General features: G+C 34.5%; 4 protein-coding genes across 4 annotated transcripts; all 4 read left to right on the top strand.

Moving 5' to 3' along the window:
* Positions 1-3283: 3283 nt before the first annotated feature.
* Positions 3284-5045, top strand: LOC106316296 (cytochrome P450 71B4-like). Its single transcript, XM_013754175.1, has 2 exons — positions 3284-4210; positions 4280-5045. Exons 1-2 carry the CDS (start codon positions 3311-3313, stop codon positions 4886-4888), a joined length of 1509 nt encoding a protein of 502 aa, XP_013609629.1. The 5' UTR covers positions 3284-3310; the 3' UTR covers positions 4889-5045.
* Positions 5046-6114: 1069 nt separating this feature from the next.
* LOC106316201 (cytochrome P450 71B4-like) lies at positions 6115-8493 on the top strand. Its single transcript, XM_013754070.1, has 2 exons — positions 6115-7062; positions 7696-8493. Exons 1-2 carry the CDS (start codon positions 6169-6171, stop codon positions 8302-8304), a joined length of 1503 nt encoding a protein of 500 aa, XP_013609524.1. The 5' UTR covers positions 6115-6168; the 3' UTR covers positions 8305-8493.
* A 966-nt stretch (positions 8494-9459) lies between these two features.
* On the top strand, positions 9460-15762 carry LOC106314077. The gene is made up of 4 exons (XM_013752021.1): positions 9460-9678; positions 13897-14079; positions 14426-15185; positions 15263-15762. The coding sequence occupies exons 1-4, from the start codon at positions 9460-9462 to the stop codon at positions 15760-15762; spliced, it is 1662 nt and encodes a 553-aa protein (XP_013607475.1).
* Positions 15763-21331: 5569 nt separating this feature from the next.
* LOC106317306 (putative auxin response factor 21) lies at positions 21332-24358 on the top strand. Its single transcript, XM_013755147.1, is given in 15 exon segments — positions 21332-21374; positions 21460-21581; positions 21668-21763; positions 21861-21917; positions 22007-22114; positions 22116-22148; positions 22241-22325; positions 22403-22493; positions 22566-22730; positions 22825-22938; positions 23011-23083; positions 23171-23309; positions 23521-23792; positions 24059-24240; positions 24313-24358. Coding segments are annotated over 15 exon segments (1626 nt in total).
* The last annotated feature ends 1240 nt before the right edge of the window (positions 24359-25598 follow it).

The following is a 25598-nucleotide window of genomic DNA, read 5'->3' as shown; positions in this document are numbered from 1 at the left end:
ACTCTTTGGGTTGGTTTTTGCAATTGACCATTTTACGGGTTGCTTTCTATAGTTGAAAAAAAACTGTGATTTTGTACATGTAGACTTTCATTTCAGTCTACAATTTAAAAATGTTAGTTTTTGCAATTGACCAGAATTCATCCAAGATTTGACTTTCAGAGCCAGACTTCATATGCAGTCTACATGTTTGAATTTTTTTGAAAGAGGTTAGTTTTGCAATTGACCAAGTTTGACTTCCAATCAGTAGATTGAAATGAACGTCTACGGGTGTGTAGACTTCTTGTGAAGTCTACTCTCAAATCCGACGGGTTGGTTTTGCATTTGAGCAAAATAAAAAAAGTAGACTTTATATGCAGTCTACATTTTTTTTTCTAAGATAAGAAGACTGCATATGAAGTCTACAATTTAATAAATTTTTGATTGCTTTTTAAACTTTTTGGTCAAACACAAAACTAACTTATTCAACGAAGTCAAAGTTTTGGTCAAATGCAGAACTGACCTTTTATAGACTTTGTTGGCAGTCTACATTTTGTAGACTTCCGTTGAAGTCTATTTTGAAAAGTCAAAAGTTCGGTCAAATGAAAAACTAACCTCTTTTAGGTAGACGTCTTAGTAAGTCTACCTAAATTTTTATTTTTGTTGTCAAAGGTAAAGACGGAGACTACTGGGGAAGTCTGCGTTAGAAAAAAAAAATTGTTTTGTCAATTGCAAAACTAACCCGTGCGTTGACAAATAGACTGCATCGTAAGTCTCCACGGAGGCGGAGACATACAAAACAGTCTACCATCGCGACACAGATCTGAAAAAGAACGAAAACCATGTAAATAGTTACATTTTTCCAGTGTAAAACTCGTTTCCAACCTTTTCAACCGTCCAAACTCCAAATATGAGCAAAAGGAAACATCTTTGACTATTTACTAATGAAGAAACTCGAAAATATGAAGTTTGTGCTTATGAAAATGAAAGTTATGAGAGTTTTTTATAAGGAAATGTAGAGGAGATGAGAGGAAATGAAGTTTTTTGGGTTAGAATGAGAAAAAAGTGGTTGAAAATTGAATTCTTGAGCTTTAGAGCTCAAAAATGGTGGTTCATGGTGGTTGGAAAAATTGATGACGATGCCATTTTTGTAAATAAGAAGAAATGGTCATGGTGTATTTGGTTTTTTGTTAATTTCAAAATTAATAAAAAATTAAATAAAAATGGCAATTTTGTGAATAATTCAAAAACATAGGGATAGTATGAAAATTTTATTGATGAATAGTAATGACAAAAAAAAGAGGTTGGTTTTGGGTTTAACTAAAAATTGTGGGTTGGTTTTGAAAAACCCCCTAAAAACAACTACGGTTCATAAACATCAGCAAAATACACAATAGCCAATAAATATCATATACTATCAACAATTTAGATTTTAGAAACTGCGAGACAAAAAAAGTAATAATTTTAAAAACATGGGAAAGTGCCATAAAAGTAATAAGTCATGCTCCTTTTGTATTTAGTTTCATTTATAGCATAAACTTTATTAGACTAACATTGCTTAGATGTAGTCTACATCATGTAGAGGCTAGGATTTTCAATTTTAGCTCAGACCCGATCGGTTTAATTGTATCAAACCGGAGTCATTCATGGTTGCTACTTATTAGTCTGGGCAATTTCTGATATCGATCTTTGGGTTGGATATTTCTGATATTAGGTAGTTCGAGTAAAGGGCTAAAGGACCCGGTAGGAACCAGCAAATTTTGGATCGGTTTGAATAGTTTCATGTTTGGGTCGGTACAGATAGTAAAACTAGGAACCGTCTAATCTAAAATATGATTTATGGTTCTGTTATTTTGGATAATTCAGGTGAGTTATCATGTATTTCAAATAATAGATCAAGTAATTAGGATGATTTAGATAAAAATCTTGAATAATTGTGATTATTTTAGATATTTCAGAGAAAATCTACGGATATTTAGTAATAATTTTGGGTAGTTCAGAGATGTTTTGATAATTTATTTTTAAATACTTTCAAATACTTTTAATAGATCATATGCATATGTATACTGGTTGTGTTATATGTAAATATAATTAATATTTTAATATGTTTGGTTTTTGGTTTGGTTTAGTTTTGGTTCGGTTGTTTCGAATATAAAAGTATATGAACCATTTAAGTATCATAGGATTTTGGTATAATTCCATATTTGGTTATTTTAATTCGGTTTCCATTTGGATTTTTGGTTCTAGTTCTTTTACCAGGCCTACTTGTTTCTTGCTTGTATGCATTTTGTTTTTTTTTTTTTTTTTGCTAAAAATGTATGCAATTAGTTGTTAGCTAACATGTACATATAATACAAATTGTATTCAATATATGTATGATTGGTTTCATTCTATTTTCATTTTTTATACAAAATTGTAAATGATCTCAAACATTTTTAAGATATGATTTTCGAACCTTAGATAAGCTTTGGACCGATCTGGTCGACATGCATTTGGTCAACTAAACATTTGTGTATCTACCAGCTCCTGTGTTATATATAAACCAAGCTCAGTGATATATAAGCAGATTCGAAATCTATAAAAACGAACTTAACATAACTAAACAGGATTTATGAAAGATTCCCCAGATGAGAGAATATTGGCCTGAGAAAGTTTTTTTGGTGTAAATGTTAAATTGGCCTGAGAAAGTTTTTCGCACTTAAAGATCACAATGTTTCGGACTGCGCAAACTTTAAGAATTCATATTTTCATATTTGAGCTTCAAAACCACTGAAGATGCGATTCCTCCACCATATAGGATTCAAGTCCTTAATGAGCTAACGGATGGGAATGTATTTATAAGTACTTGTGTCGCCCAACATCATATCTGGGCGGTGCAGCTTACAAGTCTAGAAAATCATGCACTCAAGGCCGGTTTTGGACACAATCAGATGAAAAATAACTTTAATCTTCAATTTTTAAATTTATTATATTACATGACTTTCAATTGTCAATAGAATTATTAAAATGAAATCTAAAATATTTATAGTTTCTTAAATCTTGAATTCGGCTCTGCATGCATTGGCTAGCATCAAGAGGCTTTGGTGCAATTGCCCTTGTTCGGTTGCTGCTCACGGCCTCCGTCTCAATGCTTATCACTTGCAATAAACGACATGTAACAACTTATATATTATCAATACAAACCGACTTACACTCTAGCTTCGTACATATCCAAACTGACATGTCCATTACGTATTTCAAAATGTGAAGACGGTGTTGTTTTGTCTTTTAAAACTTTGTTCATCTATCTCCCAAAAGAGCAAAACAGAGCTCAAAACAGAGGAAAACGTAAACAATGGTGACTCTACTATCTTTCATCTTGCTTATATTATTTCTAGTTTTCTTCTCATTAATTTACACCAAGAAGATCAAAGACTCGAAGCAGAATCTACCTCCAAGTCCACCAAAGCTTCCGTTCATCGGAAACCTACACCAGCTCCAAGGACTGCTTCACAGACGTCTTCACGATCTCTCCAAGAAACATGGACCCGTGATGCTTCTCCACCTAGGGTTCGTCCCAATTCTTGTAGTCTCATCGAGTGAAGCAGCTGAAGAAGTTCTCAAAACCCATGACCTAGAGTGCTGTACACGCCCCAAGGCTCTCGGCATGCAGACCTTTTCTCGCAACGGTAAAGACATTGGTTTCGCGTCATACGGCGAAGAGTGGAGAGAGCTGCGGAAACTCGCTGTTCTTGAGTTCTTCAACGCAAAGAAGGTACAATCTTTTAGGTATATAAGAGAGGAAGAGAATGACTTGACGGTCAAGAAACTGACTGAATCAGCTTTGAAGCAGTCTCCGGTGGATCTGAGCAAAACCCTTTTCTCTTTAACTGCGAGTATCGTATTCAGATCAGCCTTTGGACAGAACTACTTCGAAAGCAAGCGGATCTGTAAGGAAAAGATCGAAGAGTTGATGTTTGAAGCTCTTGCAAACATGTCTTTCAAGTTCAGTGACTTCTTCCCTGTTGCTGGTATTGGATGGTTCATAGACTTTGTGTTAGGAGAACATAAGAGACTTTATAACGTTTTTCTAGAGGTAGATACTTTTGTGAGGAAAGTGGCTGATGATCACAAGCATGGAGTCACAACTCCAGATCGTCCTGATATTGTCGATGTGATGTTGAATATGATAAAGAAACAAGAACAAGATGTAACTTTCAAGCTCACAACTGATCATCTCCATGGAGTCATCTCAGTAAGTAAACAATCTTTAGTATCATGTTTCTTGAATCAAGAACCTGACCTAAAAACTTTTCTTGATTAGGATCTATTTCTTGCTGGAGTAGACACAAGTGCCATCATCATGATTTGGGCGATGGCAGAGCTCATTAGAAACCCAAGAGTGATGAAGAAAGCTCAAGACGAGATTCGAACAAGTATTAGAATCAAACCACAAGAGAGACTTGCGGAAGAAGATCTTGACAAGGCACATTACTTGAAGCTTGTGGTGAAAGAAACCTTAAGACTACACCCAGCTGCTCCTTTGTTACTCCCAAGAGAGACAATGAGTCCAATAAAGATTCAAGGCTACGATATTCCTCCCAAAACCCTTCTTATAGTAAACGCATGGGCGATAGGACAGGACCCTAAACACTGGATGAATCCAGAAGAGTTTATCCCGGAGAGGTTTATGGATTGTCCTGTGGACTACAAAGGACATAGCTTTGAGATGTTACCTTTTGGTTCTGGTCGTAGGATGTGTCCAGGGATGGCTTTTGGGATTGCGACGGTTGAATTAGGTCTCTTGAATTTGCTTTACTTCTTTGACTGGAAATTGCCAGAGGAGAGTAAAGGTATGGACATGGAAGAATCTGGTGATGTCACCATTGTTAAGAAAACTCCTCTTGAGCTTGTTCCGATTCTTAGGCCGTAGGATCTTCAAGAACGAGCACATGAAGTGTGAGTTATAAAAAAAAGTGTGCTTCTTGTAGTAAGGATCTTGGGTTCAAACCTGATCACCTTTGTATCAAACCAACACTACAAGGTTCTGATGTACTCCAGGATTGGTTCTGCTAGTACTTCTACTTTTCCTACCCACTTGTAATATGGGTCCATTGGGCTAAACCGCTAAAGTAACGAAACACGGTTTGTTGGCATAAAACGTCTTTTTGTCCAAATATATTCTCTGGTTAACGGTAGACACTGATTTAAGAAAGCCAAATCAGTGGTATAGAATCAAGATATAATACAATAGTTGCAGAACTCCGAGCAGTGGCGGAGGCAGTAAATTCTTTTACATCGGTCAGTTTGATAACAAATGTGTTTTATATAAGTCAGGAAGCTAATTACTTCAATTTTCTTTACAAAATACAGGGAATTTTTATTTTCACATGGGTCAAATGACCATCCTGGTTTTGTGCTAGCTCCGAGCACCACGAACCAACTTATTTGCTATTGTGTTTTGTCGAAATTCCTCCAAATGGATAATGAATGTTGGGTAGTTTATCGGCATAAAACATCTTTAGTTAGTTATTTTAGTTATTAAATTTTGATTAATTATTTTTGTCAATGAAACTTAGTACATGTCAATCAGTGATTGATTTAGAGAAAATTTTAGTTTAAGGTATATTCTCAATTCTTTTTTTTTTTTACATCAAAGTATATTCTTAATTCTACCTGTTGATTTTCTTGCATATATATTAATTTGGAAATGCTGACAAAAGAAATATAATAAATTTTGAACAAAATAGAGTATGTATTTATACCACACAGAAAACGACACATTTTATATAGGCCATATCTATATTCTAAAAATTGCTCTTCCTTTATTTGTTTTTATTTGATTAATTATTCCTTAATTTGTATTGCATGCATATCCTCATAGTCATAAGTATTCAGACTTTCCATTTCTTTATATTTTTGCAATATAATGCTCTTCTACATACCTTCTGTAGTATGCCAGCTATCAAATAGTATTATCACAAATACGTTTTTTCATGTCATGTTAAAAATTATTAATTAAAGAAAATGACATGTATCTACGGGAATCTTGCTCAACCTCTCAGTCTTCATCTCGAGCTTATCCTCACTGACGTTAAGATGTAACGTATATATCCTCACCGACTAGTGTGTCCTTATATAAAACCGTCTTCATATAATTATACTTTGGACAAGCTCACTAAAACGCTCTTGTTTTGGTCTTAAACGAAAACGATGGCGATTCTTCTGTCTTTCCTCTTGCTTCTTCTTCTTCCCCTTCTCTTCTTGTTTATCAATAAGAACAAGAAACACTCAAACAATCTTCCTTCAGGTCCAACACAGATTCCGTTCATCGGAAACCTACACCAGATCAAGGGCTCACTTCACACATGTCTTCACGACCTCTCCAAGAAACACGGACCCATGATGCTTCTCCGTCTAGGGGTTGTTAGAATGGTCGTGATCACATCGAGTGAAGGAGCTGAAGAAGTTCTCAAAACCCATGACCTTGAGTGTTGTACAAGACCTACCACTATCGCCTTAAAGACTTTCTCGCGCAATGGTAATGACATCGGCTCTGGGGTATACGGTGAAACATGGAGAGAGCTGCGTAAGCTTTCGGTTCGTGAGTTTTTCAGTGTTAAGAAGGTTCAATCTTTTAAGTACGTTAGAGAGGAAGAGTGTGACTTGCTGGTCAAGAAACTTAAAGAATCGGCTTTGAAGCAATCTCCAGTTAATTTGAGCAAAACCCTATTTTGCCTAACTGGGAGTATCGTATCAAGAACTGCCTTTGGACAGAGTTTCTTCGAGAACAAGCATATCGGCGAGGAAAGAGTCGAAGAACTGATGCTTGAAGCTCACAAAAACATGTCTCTCAAATTCACTGATCTCTTCCCCACTGGTGGTCTTGGATGGTTTCTAGACGCTGTGTCAGGGCAACTTAAAAGACTTCAAAATGTTTTCAATGAGGTTGATACGTTTCTTGATCATATAATTGATGATCATCAATCTATGACTTTCACACAAGATCGTCCTGATCTCATCGACACGGTCTTAGAGATGATACATAAACAAGAAGATAATGAATCTTTCAAGCTCACCATTGATCATCTCAAAGGGATCAGCACAGTAAGCAAACAAATCTCTTTACTTCATGTTTCTTGAATCTAATACCATGATTATCCCTGAAACCACTTAAGGGTTTCTTAAATTTTTTTTTTTTTTTTTTTTTTTTTTTTTTTTTTTTTTTATTTTTTTGTCTCAATAAAAAATAAAAATAAAAAAAATAAAAACCAACCAATCGCGGGCCGCCACGTGTCAGTGGGGCCCGCGAACAGTGCAAAAAACCAGCCAATATCGATTCTTATTCTGGCTTTTCTGCAACCCGTTTTTTCCTTTTTGTGGGTTCCCCTTACAAATGCACTAAAAACCTCTCTCCCTCCCCCGATAATCCTGCCTTAAGACCATGATTATCTCTGAAACCCACTTAAGGGTTTCTAATTTTTTTTTTTTACTTTTTATTTTTTTTGTCTGATTAAAAAAAAATATATCAATCGCGTGCCGCCACGTATCGGTGAACCCGCGAACAGTATAAGAAACACACGAAAAACGGTTATTAGTTTGTGCTTTTTGACATCGATTCTTAAGTTTTTTGTTGGAGCCCACACATCACTTTTTCTCTAAAACCCCATTTAGAAACTTGCGATATTCATGCCTTATGTATATCCCTAGTTTATAATACATAATGTCTTTTTTTTATAGAATATATATCTAGCTGGAGTAGACACAAGTGCCATCACCATGATTTGGGCTATGGCAGAACTAGTTAGAAACCCTAGAGTGATGAAAAAAGTTCAGGACGAAATCAGAACTTGCATTGGAAGCAAACAAAAGGAGAGACTTGCGGAAGAAGAAATAGATAAACTTCAATACTTGAAGCTTGTGGTGAAAGAAACCTTAAGACTACACCCACCAGCTCCTTTGCTACTCCCAAGAGAAACAATGAGTCACATCAAGATTCAAGGCTATGACATTCAACCAAAAATCCTTCTACTGATTAATGCTTGGTCGATAGGACGTGATCCTAAATACTGGAAGGATCCAGAAGAGTTTACCCCGGAGAGGTTTATTGATAGTCCTGTGGATTACAGAGGAAAAAGCTTTGAGTTCTTACCATTTGGTTCTGGACGAAGGATTTGCCCAGGTATGGCTTCAGCTATTGCTACCATTGAATTGGGACTCTTGAATTTGATTTACTACTTTGATTGGAGTTTGCCTGAAGAGAAGAAACGTATGGACATGGAAGAAGCTGGTGTTGTCACTGTTGTTAAGAAAATTCCTCTTGAGCTTATTCCTAGTCTTCACCAGTGATTGGTTCATAGAGTCTAGAGGAACAAGAAGCTGAACTGTGTAATAGATCAGACTTCAGACTAAGAGTTGTGTTGTTTCTTAAGAATAAAAAAAAAAATAATGTTGTCCTCTTGCTAAAAATTGGTTCATTCACCGGTTTGTATTCGGTTCAAATAGGCCATGTAATATTATCATCATTTTAAATATAATCTTGTGATATTTTCGTTTTAATAAATACTTATAGTATACACTTTTTTTGTCAAAAAGGTTACATTTTTAATATAAACTTGATTCGAGTTAGAATATTTTATATTTCTACAGAAAATATGTTTATCTATCAAATAACTTATATTTATTTATATAATTATAATTTATTTTTATAAATAAATATGATTTTAGATTAATGAGAAACAAAATAGACCAGTCCGTTTATTTAATATCTATGTATTGATTTAAATTTATTTTGAATATTTTTATAATTAACTTGGATCATCTTTCTCTCTATCTAACTGTAATAATCTCAAATATTTTGAATGTTTTACCAAAATAATCAGTGAGAACTACTAGTTATTAAATGTCAGATGCAATTCGCATAATATAACATATTATATTATGGTCAACTAATATAATTTTGACTAATTTCTATAAGATTATATTTTTTTGGTTTATTTTAAATTCGCATAATATAACATATTATATTATGGTCAACTAATATAATTTTGACTAATTTCTATAAGATTATTTTTTTTTTGGTTTATTTTAATTGTTCTTTTATATTTGTACATATAGATTAAGAAAATATTTAATTTTATGTATTTTTAAAATAAAAACATCATTAACTATATAACTAACTATATTTCAATCAATAAAAAATCAAACTAGAAAATGTAAAAATTATATAATATATAAAAAAATTTACACTTTTAACATTTATTTTGTAACAAAATTTTTAGTTACCTATTAATATCAAACAGAGGGGATATATTAAAAAGCAATGGATGAGATCATCAATCATGACCTCGACACAAGATAGTCCTGACTCATTTCTTAACTAATAAAATTAAAATAAATTGAACACTTAACACGTTGTTCCAAACTATACACAAGTACATAATGTACTTACTGTACTTACATGTCGGCGGTAATAGAAAGAGGTTAGACGAAGCAGAGAGACCAATGAAACGATTCAGCTTCATATCTGTCTTTCTTCTTCCTCTGTTCCTCATCATCAACACCAGCTTCGCTCTCCCTCTATCCACCAACTCACGATGGATCGTCGACGACGGCTACCAAGGACGGGGCGTGAAACTTACGTGCGTCAACTGGCCGTCGCATCTGGAAGCTGCAGTGGCTGAAGGTTTAAACAAGCAGCCGCTAGATATTAATGTAGCTCAAGTCCAGCAACAGAAGAAGCCTCAAGTCCACCATTGACGTAGCCAAGAAGCATCTGAGAAGAGAGGAACTGCTCAAACTGTAGTTTCCACAAGAGATAGTTGTCATCCTTCAGCTTGAGAGTAACACTCTGAGTTATTGTGAGATTTGAAGCGGAATGAGGGTCAGGATTGCCTTCCATGGCTCTGATACCATAAAGGCAGAACTAGAACAGAGGAATAAACAGAGCAAAATTATATCTGAATAATACTTTATTGCTTAAATCATCAAAGGTTACAAACGTTTTACATATATAGCATAAGCCGAAGGATCTAGAGACGATACAGCTGTGATCTCAGCAGCTGGCCATTAGCAAAGGAGAGTATCTATTGGCTAGCTGTATTGACTGCTTTACCGTACGTTGAGCACAACTTCCTTGTGCTCTATCCTTTGTGAACGTTGGAGATTTGTCTTGTAGCTGAGACTTCACAATGGGCTTGTTATGTTGGTGGACTTGAGGCTTGTTCTGTTGCTGGACTTAGAGCTACATTAATAATCATCATCAATCATCACAACCTTACTCTGGAACAGATGCTGTGATTTTTGGTAATGGAGACTTTCTCCCTATTACTCATGTCAGCTCCATTGCGTTACCAACTATGTCAGGTACTTTACCTCTTAATGGTGTGTTAGTATGTCCATCAATAACAAAATCTCTGCTCTCTGTCTCAAGATTAACTGATGACTACCCCTGTGAATTTGTATTTGACTCTCATGATGTGCTGGTTAAGGACAAAAAGACTCAACAGCTTCTCAGCCGAGGAAGCAAGCGTAACTCTCGTGATGTGCTTGTTAAGGACAAAAAGACTCAACAGTTTCTCAGTCGAGGAAGCAAGCGTGAAGGACTGTACTGGTTAGAGACTCCTCAGTTTCTTGCTTTCTACTCATCTAGGCAGCAGTGTGCAAGTGATGTCATATGGCACAACAGATTGGGGCATCCTCACCAGCAAATCCTTCAATATCTATCATCAATAAAAGCTATTTCAGTTAATAAAGTCTCTAAGACTATGTGTGAGTCATGTCAGCTAGGGAAAACTTGCAAGTTACCCTTTTCTAGTTCAAATTTTCAGTCTGAGAAACCGTTAGAGAGGATTCATAGTGATGTATGGGGTCCTGCTCCTGTAACTTCTGTTCAAGGCTTCAGATATTATATCATTTTCATTGACAACTTTTCGAGATTCAGTTGGCTATATCCTCTTAAGAACAAATCAGATGTGTTCTCGGTTTTTAAATCCTTTCAAAGCATGGTTGAGAATCAGTTTGAAAGGTAAATTAACTTTTCGAGATTCAGTTGGATATATCCTCTTAAGAACAAATCAGATGTGTTCTCGGTTTTTAAATCCTTTCAAAGCATGGTTGAGAATCAGTTGGAAAGGAAGATACAAATCTTTCAGAGTGATGGAGGAAGAGAATTTGTAAATAAAGAGTTTGCGGCTCATCTATCAGGTTGTGGCATCAAACACTACTTGTCTTGTCCGCATACTCCAGAGCAGAATGGCTTGGCTGAGAGAAAGCACCGTCATCTACTTGAACTTGGCATGTCTATGATGTTTGAGGCAAAGCTCCCTCAGAATCTTTGGGTTGAAACTCTATTCACAGCCAATTTCTTGACAAATTTGCTTCCTCACTCAGCTACGGGTAAAACAACAAGTCCTTATGAGAAGTTAAATGGAGTTGAACCTCACTATTCAGCTCTGAGAGTGCTAGGATGTGCATGTTATCATATCTCAGACCGTATGCGCAAAACAAGTTTGATCCTAAGAGTCTTTTATGTGTCTTCTTGGGTTATACAGAGAAACATAAAGGATATCGGTGTCTTCATCCTCCTATAGGACGTGTGTATATCAGTCGACATGTTCTCTTTGATGAGAGCCAGTTCCCATTCTTTGATGTCTATCAGTCGAGTAGTGAACTGATGACACAAACACCTCTGTTAGCTGCCTGGTATAAAGGATTGAAGCATGTTGTCTCAGAAGATGAAACTGTTGTTGAAGCAAGTCAAGAAGAAGTTATAACAGGAAACCGAAGACAAGTTGATGAAACTCCTGTTAATACAGTTCCCTATCAGTATGTAGCAGAAGACTTCCCACCACTTCCCTCACCAAATCATGTTCCTATTCCGGAGCATCTTGTTCCAGAGCCTGCACCAACTCAAGTTCAGGCACCTGCTCCTGTACCAGAAGACAACACGCATGCTATGGTTACGAGGGGAAAGGATGGTATTAGGAAACCAAACCCAAGATATGTGTTACATACAGTAAAAGGTGTTACTAAAGAGCCTAGAACGTTGGCTGAAGCTCTTAGCCACCCTGGTTGGAATGGAGCTATGTCTGAAGAAGTTGGTACATGTCATGAGACAGGAACATGGAGTCTGGTTCCACATCCTAAAGATGATCATGTCATCGGTTGCAGATGGGTTCATAAAGTCAAATTACATGCGGATGGAACAGTTGAGAAGTTGAGATCAAGAATTGTAGCTAAAGGAAATGAACAAGAAGAAGGGGTTGATTTCTTAGAGACTTATAGTCCTGTGGTTAGGACATTAACAGTTCGAATGGTTCTACATACACCTACGGTTAATCATTGGGATATCAAACAGCTAGATGTTAAGAATGCTTTCTTACATGGTGATTTAGCTGAGACAGTTTATATGAAACAACCTCCAGGATTTGAAGATACTGAGCATCCTGATAACGTGTGTCTACTACACAAGGCTATCTATGGGTTGAAGCAAGATCCGCGTGCCTGGTTCGACAAATTCAGCACGTTCCTGTTGAAGTTTGGGTTCATTTGTAGTGTTAAAGACCCATCTCTTTTCATTTATCATCACGGTACTACCCTCATCTTTCTTCTCTTATATGTTGATGATATGGTATTAACTGGAAATGACCCTGAGGTGTTGAAGAAGCTGTTAAGTTCGCTGAGTTCAGAGTTTAGAATGAAGGACATGGGTGCTTTGAGTTACTTTCTTGGTATTCAAGTAAAGTACACGCCTGCTGGTATGTTTCTGAATCAAGAAAAGTATGCATCAGACTTGCTTCACACGGCAGGCATGATTGATTGCTCACCTATGCCTACTCCACTGCCTCTGCAACTCAACAAAGTTCCATATCAAGAAGAATACTTCAAGGAACCATCATACTTTCGGAGTCTTGCTGGAAAGCTTCAGTACTTGACTCTAACAAGACCTGATCTTCAGTTTGCAGTCAATCTGGTATGTCAAAGAATGCACAAACCAACAGTGGCTGACTTCAATTTGCTTAAACGAGTGCTCAGATACATCAAGGGTACACTTACCATGGGATTACAGTTTGCCTCAGACTCAGATTCTTCTCTTAAAGCCTTCTGTGATAGTGATTGGGCAGGTTGTAGTGAGACAAGACGATCAACATGTGGATTTTGTACAATGATTGGTTCTAATCTCATCTCTTGGTCAGCAAAAAGGCAAGATTCAGTCTCAAGATCATCAAAAGAAGCAGAATATAGGTGTTTATCTGACACTGCTGCAGAGCTTTCTTGGATAAGAGATCTATTACAAGAACTTGGCTTCCCTTCAATGCAACCAGCTGAAGCGTATTGTGATAATTTATCAGCGGTTCATCTTACTGCCAATCCAGTGCTACATAAGAAGTCCAAGCACTTTGCAACTCACTACCATTTTGCTAGAGAACAAGTAGCTAAAGGTACACTGATTGTTCAACATGTGCCTGCTTCTTTTCAGCTTGCTGATATTTTCATAAAGTCACTGCCTCAAGAAGCCTTCTACTCATTACGTTCCAAACTCGGTGTTGTGCCGTCTCCCACCACGAGTTTGCCAGGGGATATTAATGTAGCTCAAGTCCAGCAACAGAAGAAGCCTCAAGTCCACCAACATAACAAGCCCATTGTGAAGTCTCAGCTACAAGACAAATCTCCAACGTTCACAAAGGATAGAGCACAAGGAAGTTGTGCTCAACGTACGGTAAAGCAGTCAATACAGCTAGCCAATAGGTACTCTCCTTTGCTAATGGCCAGCTGCTGAGATCACAGTTATATCATCTCTAGATCCTTCGGCTTATGCTATATATGTAAAACGTTTGTAACCTTTGATGATTTAAGCAATAAAGTATTATTCAGATATAATTTTGCTCTGTTTATTCCTCTGTTCTGGTTCTGCCTTTACTAGATGTGATCGCCGGTAAGATCGTTTCGATGGGTTTGAACTGCGTTAGATTGACTTGGCCTCTCTACTTAGTCACAGACCAGTCACTTGGAAGTATGACTGTGAGACAATCTCTTCACAAGTTTGGTCTCTTTGAAGCTGTGTCTGGTTTCCATGCTTATAACCCATCGATTCTTGACCTTCCTCTGATCAAAGCTTTCCAGGTAATAATAAATCAGTTTCCCCGGATAATATTATAATTTTCCGAGAAAGAGTTGACTTTTTTATCATTTTGATCCCAGAATATAGTCAGGAAGTTGTCTTGCAAGAAATATCTAGTTTGAAATCTATGTCTGAATCTTAAGTTTTATTAGTGTTTTGAACATTATTTTCCTGGAAAATTCTGAGTTTTTTTTTTTTTTTTTTTAATTCTGAGTTTTTCTTGTTGGGTTATTGATTTAAGTTGTTGGGTCCTTCCCAAACTAGATGGGAATAAAGAAAATCATAATAACTGAATTAGGGTTTCAGAAACAAGAGTGATGAGAGTTTTGTTGTTCTGAACTGAAAAAGGAAGTGGTTGCTTGTCTTGGAAACCACAGATTAATGGTGGTCTTAGACAATCACAACAGCAAGCCTGGTTGGTGTTGCACTGACAATGATCAAAACGGATTCTTCGGCGACAAACATTTCAACCCTCAGCTTTGGATCAAAGGGCTGACTAAAATGGCGTCAATGTTTTCTAATGTTTCATCGAATGTAATCGGTATGAGTCTAAGAAACGAGCTTAGAGGTCCAAAACAGAACGTCAAAAATTGGTACAAGTACATGAGACAAGGCGCTGACGCGGTCCACTCAGTGAATCCTAACGTTCTTGTCATTGTCTCGGGTTTGAATTTCGATGCAGACTTATCATTTCTCAAAGACAGACCGTTCGAAGTTAGCTTCAGGAGGAAACTGGTGTTTGAGATCCATTGGTATGGGTTTTGGAGGAAAGGACATAACTGGAACAAGATTTGCGGCAAAGAAACCAAGAAGCTTATGAATGAGTCTGGTTTCTTACTCGAGGAAGGGTTCCCTTTGTTTTTGAGCGAGTTTGGGATTGATCAAAGAGGAAACAATGTGAATGACAATAGGTTTCTAAGTTGTTTCTTGGCTTTGGCAATGGATCTTGATCTTGATTGGGTGATATGGACTCTTGCGGGAAGCTATTATATAAGACAGAAAACTATAGAATATGATGAATCTTATGGAATATTGGATTGGTATTGGTCAAGCATCAGGAACTCAACCATTTTAAATATGTTTTCTTCAATTCAGTCTCCTTTGCAAGGTACACAAAGGTCCTTATACATTTTTGACATTATTAATGACAAATATAAAAATAAAATGAATATATTTCAGGACCAGGTCTAATGGAAACTCAACCAAAGAAAATAATGTTCCATCCTGCGACTGGACTTTGCATCGTGAGGAACTCATTGTTTCAACTGAAGCTTGGTTCTTGCAACGGACCAGAAAGGTTTATACTCTCATCTCATAGAGTTTTATCGCGAACAGAAGAACATGTCTTCTTCTGCTTGAAGGTTTACGAGGAAGGAAAGTCTGTGAAGCTGCGTCTGTTTTCCTCAGAATCTAACTGTTCAAAATGGAAAGTTTTGTCTGAATCAAAAATGCAGCTCTCGTTGGTAACAAAAGATGGAGAGTCTGTTTGTTTGGATGTTGATTCGGGTAGTGGCAACATTGTGACGAAAAGCTGCAAATGTTTAGAAGGAAATGGCAGTTGTGATTCAACAAGCCAATGGTTTAAGCTTGTTATTAGCACGAGAAGCCGAGTTAAACCAGAACCTGTTCTTCAAATTAGTCCATACTCTAAAACATTTCTTCAGAAACCTTTATCAGTCGTATAAAGTATTCAAGAAATGTTCCAATAGCTTTCAGTAGGATGTTTACACCGGTTTGTTCAGTTTTGGAATGGTTTGGTGTCTAAATTGGTTAAATCGGATTTGACACAACTAGGTTTGGAACTGCTGAAATGTGTATAAGAGATCATACTTGCAATGTGTTAGTAGCGCTAAGCATTCGTGTTTAGGGTTCAGGTTGGTTTGGGTTGGGGGTGTTTAGTACCCTTATCGGTTTGATAATGTCGGGTCGGGGTTCGGTTTCTACTTTTTTAGAAAATTTAAAATGGAACCGAATTATTATTCGGATTTGGTTCGGGTTTAAATCAAACAAAACGATGAAAACCAAAACCCGAAAAATATTCGGGTAACTCAGATTTTGAATAATATTTTATTTACAAATTACAAATTTAGATATATATATATATATATATATATATATAATTATGTTAAAACTGAATAATTAATGTTCTAAAAATAAATAAATTTTATTTCAAATTTAGATATCCATTCGATTTTTTGGTTGTGTTTTAGTTTTCAGATTTAGAGAAATAAGAACCATTTGGGTTTTGTGAATTGGTCCGGTTTTTTTGTACGGTTTTCAGGTTTCGGAAAATATGCCCAGGAGCAATATAAGTATGCACCTTTTGATTGCAAGTTTTGGTTTGCATCACATTTTAATCTGCATTACACATAAGTCACACTGTACATATTACTAACAAACATTATTGAAGTGTCTAATCGACTTTAATATAGAACAAAGGGTGAAGATCTTACATTAACCATATATAAACAAATATTTTAGTAACAAGTTCCATGGCACAAGTTTAGCTGATTTCTTCTTCTTCTTTACTTTTGAATCTTGCTTCTTCTCCTCTAAACATCTCTTCATGATCCTCACCTTAAGACCATGTTTCATGTACAAAGTCGTTGTAACTCTAGGCACAACGACATGATCTCGATCAACCTTTATTTATTTATTTTTTTGTAACTTTGATCAACCTTTATTGAGTAGTTCAACAAGATTGAAGCAGCCATCATTTTCATCTGCAAGTAAGCAAATGTTTTCCTTAAACAAATCCTTGGACCGCCATTGAACACAACATACTTAAACTGGTCATCACTCACGTACTGTCCTCCTTGTATCCACCTCTCTGGTTTAAGCACTTCACAGTCTTCACCCCATATTGATTTATCCTTCCCATGGCATAGATAGAGAAGTAAACCCTTGAACCTTTATCCAAGAAGGTCCCATCTGGAAACACATCTTCTTCTGTTGCTTGCTTCATCTCCATTGGAATTGGTGGATAGAGTCTTAAGACATTCAAACAGTGCCGCTTGTAGATACACCATGTCGTTTAGCTCCTTGACTGTGAAGTGACAACAACTCTCATCAAGGTTATTGTAACTCTTCTCTCTTTGGCTCAAGATTTCTTTTATTTCTTGGAGGATCTTGTTTTCGACTTCAGGATGTTTTGTTCTCAACCAGAAGAACCAAGAAAGCCCGACAGAACTTGTAGATACACCATGTTGTTTTCGACTTCAGGATGCTTTATTGAGTTTAAAGTCTTTTGATTTGTTAGCATCATCTTCTGAATGGATTTAGTTTTTGGCGTTTGTATTAACGTGGCTATGTTATTTTCTTTCTTAATCAAACCGTCTCTCTTTTTAGTCCTTATTGGAAAGGATATCTAATAAGGAAGAGGAAGTTGAAGTAAAAAAAAAAAAACCGAATCTCTTTTTAGTCCTTTAGATTGAAAATAATCGTGAATCACTTTGTCGAAATATATTTAAGGTCTGACTATGACCATTCGGGAAACAAGAGGAATAAACAGAAAAGAAATATACGGGAAAAAAATAGCAGGAATGAAAAGGAATGGTGGTTCCTTCTCAAATTTAACAAGGAATAATTTTATCCTTTAATTCTCTACAAAAAAAGGAACGAGAGGAAATGAAAGGAAATTATTATTCCTTATGAATGGTGATTTTTTATAGGAACGTTAGGGAATGCATTATTCCTTATCGTTCCCCGGTCACCATTCATACCCTTAGTCTTAAAGTGTTTGTTGTGTATATTGTATGCCTTGTCTATGTGAAATTATTATGTTTATAATTAAACATATACTCTTTGCAGAGAATTCTTCGCTTGTGAACGCCTCTTCTCAACTTTTCAGTATTCGTTATACAATAAATCGATGGAAAGTAGTTTTCCTGATATTAAAAATAATAAAACAAATCTTATGCATGCTATCAATTTCTTGAACATTTTATTACTCTTGAAGGCACCTTTGATTCCTTAATGAGAGATCTAGATTATTCTTTGCTCTTTTGATTAGGTTATCTTGTAACTAAATAAAACCTAACCTCTCTTGTCTCAGCCTCCCCAGTCCCCATCACTTGATCATTATACTTTTGTGACAACCAATTTTTTTTTTTTTGACGAAAGTGACAATCAATATATATATGTATAATATAGGTTTTTATACTTAGTACTTATGGTGATGTTATGATCTTGGATTCTTTCTTCTCTTTACATTTATATTTTCTATTACCAACATCTAGAAACCGAGAAGTCAATTTTGGATTTTTCTATTTTCTCTGCTTTTACTAAACTTCATATCCCAAGTACGATGCGAAGCTACAAGACCGGTAACGATGATCCGACCAGAGTCACCGATTCAAACTGAATGTAATACGACGTCTTCGACGTAGGGAACAACGTGTGCTTGGTTCGACCAAGTGCGTCTCAGGTTGAGCTACAGAGAGCTCTTGATTGAGCATGTGGTATTGGGAGAGTTGATTGCTCAGTCATAGAGCCGGATACGATATGGTCGCACGCATCTTTCGCGTTTAATGCGTATTATCAAACCAATGGGAACAATCGCATTGCTTGTTACTTCGGTGGAACAGCTACACTCACCAAGATAAACCCTAGTAAGTTTCTTGCACCATGTAGGTTACTAAAAATGAATAATCGATTAATTTTGCCAAAAATATCTTTCTTTATATATAAAAATGTCATGCCCTATTTTATATGTTTATTTACCCTTTTTTTTTAAGGACATACCATTTCTGAATTTAACCCACACCGGGTTCGAGTTTACAATCAGAACAGACATTTCTTCTAAGAAGACAGAAGAAGTAAAAAGAAAGAGAATAAAAAATCAGCCAATGTCGACCAACTAAACTTGGTCAGTCCTCTTTACACTTGAAATCTTACAAACCAGACGGATAAGTAAGATTGGAGACGCTGCGTTGATTCTCTCCACAACGAGTCAGAACCAGCAAAAAAGAGCCATATTAGTTTGATTCCATACACCTGATTTAATCTCATTAAGCGTTGCTACCATTTACTTCTTTCCCAAACCTCCGTACTCTTTCGTTGAACAAACAGCTTCCCAAGACACTTTTGCCCCCCATGTAGAGTTCGGAGCTCCTGTCCAGAGAAAGGCGTTACAAATATTTTCTAATTTGTCCAAAGAATATTCTTTTGGCAGTGGAAAAATCTCAGACCAAAAATTGATCGTACTGTAGAGGACTGTAGCCGTCCTGCGATATCCGTTTTGCTGTCCACGAAGTAACTCCGAGATAATTCACACGAAGAGACCCTTGGACCAAACCAAATTCTGGCGCCAAACATGAAGCAGAGTGTTGATCATTCCCGTCCAAACATTTTATAAGTCACTTTGTCGTAAGCCTTTTATTTACATGGAAAGAAACCTGCTAGTTCTCCATTTAGTGACACTGAATAAAAAGGAGTGGTAATACACATTCCAATCCAAGAGATAAACACTGGAGATAATTCAAAGGCATATAGAATATTCAAGGAATACATGATTGGATTAGAGATAACCTCTCTAATAACATCTTTTTGTTATAGCATTATATTTTCCGCTATTCTTTTATGTATGGGGAGTACGAAATAATATATTGGATATTTTATATGTTGCTTGCAGGCTAACGTTCTCCTATGGCTATGATGTATGCAAGCAAGAACCAAAATTTCATATTTTTGTTAGTTATGTCTTTTAAGTATCATTTTGGTCAGACTTCTCTCCATCATGGCTTTTGCTTAATTTTTAATTAAAGATGTAAATGAGGGGAGAATTGACATGTTCAACATCCCTACCTTATAGTTTCCATTTTGGGATTTTTCATATAAATGGAAATGCTGACAAAAATGCATTAATGTGTCAGTAGAGAATCCATAGAGGACCTTTGAATTTTCTTTTACCAAAGACCATTGTCTTCAATGACAAATCAACTAATTATGAGGTAGTATGACGTGTTTCTTTATCGAATTATTATGTGTGTGTGTGTGTTTTAGAAACATAATTAAACTGATATTCAACAAGTTTTGACATTTTTAAAAATTTATCTTTGACCTGGTTGTTTTTTTGGTAACTTTTATTAGTCAAAAGTCATATATATGAACAAATATTAATCTATGACAATGTCTTTTCAACTATATATACCTGATGTATATCAAATTGATGACTAAACAAAGATAATACAGATCATTATAAAGAAGAGAAAACAAACTTGTTTACTACAAGATCAAAACGTTCTCACCAATTCACGAATCAAAGGTATTATGTTAATTATCTAGTTTTATGGCTCTATTTTTTGAATAATCATGATTTATATTGTAATAGAATTCGTAAAAGTTTATTTAAAATTCTCCATCTATGATCTAATTAATCGTACTTTAAAAAACACAAACAGGTTTATCATGATATATATACTCTTTTGAATTTGAAATATTTTAATATAATAATATATCCATATAACAATACCAGAACTTAAAAATATTATAAGAAAATTCAAATAAAACGTTATAAATCTCATTATATATTAATATAATGAAAAACTTACAAATCTCATTATGCGTATTTGTAATTATTAAAAAATCTACAATTTTGAATAGGGCTGGCAAAAAAAACTTGAATCTAAAGAACATAACCGAACCGAATTCGATCCGAAAAAGTAGTACCAAATCTGAACCAAAATTGGTTAAATATCTAAACGGGTGCAAAATTTTGGTACAGAGAAAAACGAAACCGAATCCAACCCGAACCGAAGTATTTTGGGTATCGGAATTAAGAATATATCCGAAATATATTTATATACTGAAATATATTAATATTTTTTTAGATTTAGACATAAAAATATAGCAAATACATAAGATATTTTAAAATTTTCCAAAATACTTGAATATATATATATAAATAGTCAAAAGTAAATGTCTAAAATTTTATATGTAATCTATTATTTTTTATTTCTAGATTTTGAGAAATTTGAAGTATATATGAATTCTATTTTTTTCAAAATAATTTAACCATGTTATTTAAACCCGCAAATATCTGAACCAAACACGAACCAAAATTTATAAATATCCGAATAGGGCTGAAATCTTTAATCCCGAAAATCTAAAATTCGAATAGAAGCGAACCGAAGACTAATGGGTACCTGAATGCTCACCCCTAATTTTGAGATACAATACCATGCTAACAAATATTCTTGATTTGGTGATATTTTGTGTAAGTTGTAATTCAAGACCAGTATTTGGTAAAAGCTGATGGCGAATAACCAAATTATGAATGCACAACCTAAATTTCGAGGTATAAGTTAAAAAAATGAACTTAGATTTTATTTTTGATTTAATAGGAATATGTACCCATAACAATATTTTATTTATTTATGTAGGAACTGAGGGTGTCAATAGATATTTGTATGATCAGTTATGGAAGTTATGTGCTGGATCTTTGTTTGATCTCCCAAAAATTGGAGAAGAAGTTTATTATTTTCCTCAAGGGCACATAGAACAGGTAAATGTTTTTCTATGAATAATTTCACATTGATTCTCCTGTTTTGTTATTTAATAAAATTTTCTACAATCTTATGACATTATCAGCTTGTAGCATCAGCAAATGACAACCTGTGCCAATTAAAACCAATTTTTGATATTTCTTCAAGAATTCGTTGTAATGTTATTAGTATCAAGCTTAAGGTAAGTATCTTTGGTATTTGATGTTTGTTACGCATGAGATCAATTGGCTTAAAATTGTACATATTATGGTTTTAATATATTTTATGCATGATTTTAGGTGGAGACCAATTCAGATGAAGTTTACGCAAAAGTTTCGTTGTTGACATGTCCACCTGTAAGTGGAAAATTTTATATTTTATTTATGAACTAATAGTAACTGTTATTCTAATATCTGTAAATAATTTTATGAATTTAATTATTTAGGAAGTTGAGATCTTGTTTCCTAATGACAACAACGAACAAAACATTAAATATTTTACTAAGGTGTTAACTGCTTCGGATATCAGTCCACATGGTGATTTTATCTTATTTAAAAAAAGATGCCATTGAATGTCTTCCTCCATTGGTAATTTCATTTAATAAAGACACCAAATAAATTCATAATTGACTTCAATTGTAAGCTTTTTATATAATACTTTGTATTAAACTTTTTTTTAGGATATGTCACAGCTAACACCGAGTCAAGAGATAGTTGCTAAAGATCTCCATGATCATGTCTGGAAATTTAAACACACTTTTAGAGGTAACTAAGTTTTTTCTTTATATCAAAATTGTTTGGTAGTAATACTAATCTTTGTTTATCTATAAATTATCAACTAGGTACACCAAAAAAACATTTTTTCACATCTGGTTGGAAAGAGTTTGTAAGAGGAAAAAGTTTGGCCGTTGGAGACTCTTTCGTATTCCTTAGGTATATACATTTTGTCATTTTACATTTCCTTTGTTTCTTAATATTTTGTATTTTAAGTATATTTTTTTCAAGAGGAGAGAACGGGGAATCACGAGTTGGAATTAGAAAAGCAGCTCATCAACAAAGCGACATGTCATCATCTGTAATTTCAAAAGAGAGTATGCACCATGGTTTCATTGCTTCTGCATCGAATGCTATTCACACCAAATGTATGTTTGATGTGTTTTATAAGCCAAAGTAAGGAAAACACTCTGTTACTCTACTTAAACATCATGAGAATATTTAACTTAAATAAGCATACTTTAATTTATTCTTGATATGATGATACTAGGTCGAGCAAATTCATTGTCAACTGCGACAAATTCTTAGATGCAGTGACCAGGAAGTTCAATACAAGTTCAAGATTTACTATGAAGTTTGAAGGACATGATTTCAATCAAATAACGTAAATTTTTGACACTCATATTATTATTTTTATTCTAAATATGATTGCTTACAAATTTTTTTTACTGTAAAGATATTCTGGGACAATAGTAAAAGTGGAAGATTTCTCCATTTATTGGAAGGGTTCAGAATGGCGAAACCTACAAGTAAAAATTATTCATAACTAATTTTTATTATATTATTTTAGAATATGATTTCAAAAATAAGTAAAATCCACAAACTTATTTTAATAGGTACAGTGGGATGAGCCTGCAACAATTCCTAGGCCTAATAAGGTCTCTCCATGGGAGATAGAGCCTTTAATACCTTCATCAAACATTTTCAAGTCAGTTATTCGAAAAAACAAACGCCAACGCGAAATAAACGAATTTGGTAAGAAAATACTTTTTTAATAGTTTATGCTTCTTTTTGGATCAATTATCATCATATTTCTATATAAAAGTTCAAATATGGTAATTCCTACGTTGACTTAAAGCCAATTAATTGGAGAAGCATAAAATATCGACGAGTCTTCCTCAACTTATTTATCATAATGAAACTAATGATTCGAAAATTTCATCTTGTTGGCTAGTGAGCTATGCAGGTCCTATTATGTCCAAACCAGATTACAATCACCAAATGGTCCAGTCAACAAAAGAAAATTCAACCACCAATGCATCTAGTAGCTTCAGATTGTTTGGAGTTGATCTAACGGCTTCTAGCAAAGCAAGAGATGTTTTGGAACCACTCGAATCATACCAAAATAATAAAATTTCTGAAATCTTTGAAGAAGAAAAGCTTGATCAAATTCAAGCAGTGACATCACTAACAGAAATCCAAAGGAAGGAAATAAGTTTTACTACAAGTAGTACTAAGGTATGAAAAAGAGCATCATCTACTTATTCTTTCTTCTTAGTCAATTCTAAAATTATTTATTATTAATAACTATAACATTATAAGACATAGGCTTTCCTAAACTTAATCATGTTATTTTAAAGAAAAAACCAGAGTTATATATGGTTGCAAACACAGTTTTATTCTCATACAGTAGATTTAATATTGATAAGAAACTTGCAGAAATTTTTTAACAGATTGAGATGACTATATTTAGTTCACAAACACTTGATATGTTTATTGATCAGGTTCACATGGAAAGTGTTGTTAAAACTGTGGATTTAACTGTTTTTGATGGATATAATCACATGATCGTTGAACTAGAAAAACTCTTTAATATCGAAGGCAAGTTGCATATGCACAGTCAATGGAAACTAACTTTTAAAGTTCATGAAGGAGATATGATGCTTGTTGGAGACGATCTATGGCCGTAAGTTTCGACTTTCTTCTTCTCTCAATTTTTGGGAAAATAAAAACTTAATGTGTTTTTGATTTTGTGTAGGAAATTTTGCAACATCGTGAAGGAAATATTCATATCTTCCAAATAGGATGCCATAAAATGAAATTTGAGAATCAATTCTCTAAAAGTGACTCAGCATTTACAACAATAATTTCACCATCAGACGTAGACGACAGTCAAAGAGGAGTTTTGATATTTTTAATGTTTTTTTATATAATACTAGGGATTGGTCGATGTTTGCGCGGGAAGTTTACTTTCATTAAGTCTCCGTTTAACATTTGTTTTTAACTTGATGAGTTTGGTTTTATGTTATGTGTGATTTTTATTATTGTGATTGCTCTTCTTTATTTTTATCAACTCTTTTTATTGAACTTATTTGTTATAAGGAGATTAAGACTCAGTTTCGTTGCGTTTACGAAATTTCCTTATACAATTACTGGGATAGTTTGAATCATCTAGTTTTCTGTTTTTATTTTGGCGATGGAAATTTTAATCATTTTCTTATTTTAAATCATCTAGTTTCATGTCTAGGCCTGAGACTTTTATCCGAGATCCGGATTTGATTCGAGATTCGATCCGGATCCGATCCGAAAACCCGGATATCCGGAGGGGTCGAATCTGGATCCGGATAATAAAATGTTGGATCCGTCAAAGTCGGATCCGGATCCGGATAGTAAAATGTTGGATCCGTCAAAGCCGGATCCGGATCCGGATATCTTAATTTTTAAGTCCGGATATCCGTATCCGTAAGTTTTATTAATAAATATTTCAAAAATAGTAATATCTATATATATAAATTAATTTTATTTAATATATTTTCATTTTTATAATAGTATATATAAATTTTATGTAAATTTTGTAATATTATACATAGAAATAATTAAAGAGATTATATATTTTTTTATTTTTAAATTATTGTTAATATTTTATATATATTAATATTATTTTTTATTTATTTAAAGATCCAAATCCGGATCCGGATATCCGCCGGATATTATAATTTTTAAAAGGATATCCGACATCCGGATATCCGAGAACCCCGGATCCGGATAAGGATAGTAAAATTATGGATCCGCCGGATAAGGATCCGAATCCAGATACCTTAAAATTGCCCGGATACTCCATCCGTCACAGGCCTATGCTCTTATGTGTTTTAGGTAAGTTGTTTTATATTGCATTTTGTTTGAATTGTGCAAGTATATATTTTTATTTCAATATCAATATTGGAATTATGGTTGTGTTTTTCTTTTTTTTAATTATGTATGTAACCTTTTAATTTAGTTCTATACAATAACTGTAGATCTCTTATTTATATCATGTAAACAAAC

Source organism: Brassica oleracea, chromosome C9, assembly GCF_000695525.1.
Source record: "Brassica oleracea var. oleracea cultivar TO1000 chromosome C9, BOL, whole genome shotgun sequence".
NCBI lineage: Eukaryota > Viridiplantae > Streptophyta > Magnoliopsida > Brassicales > Brassicaceae > Brassica > Brassica oleracea.
The sequence above is the reverse complement of the archived record's forward strand: the minus strand, read 5'-3'. Positions and strand labels throughout refer to the sequence as shown.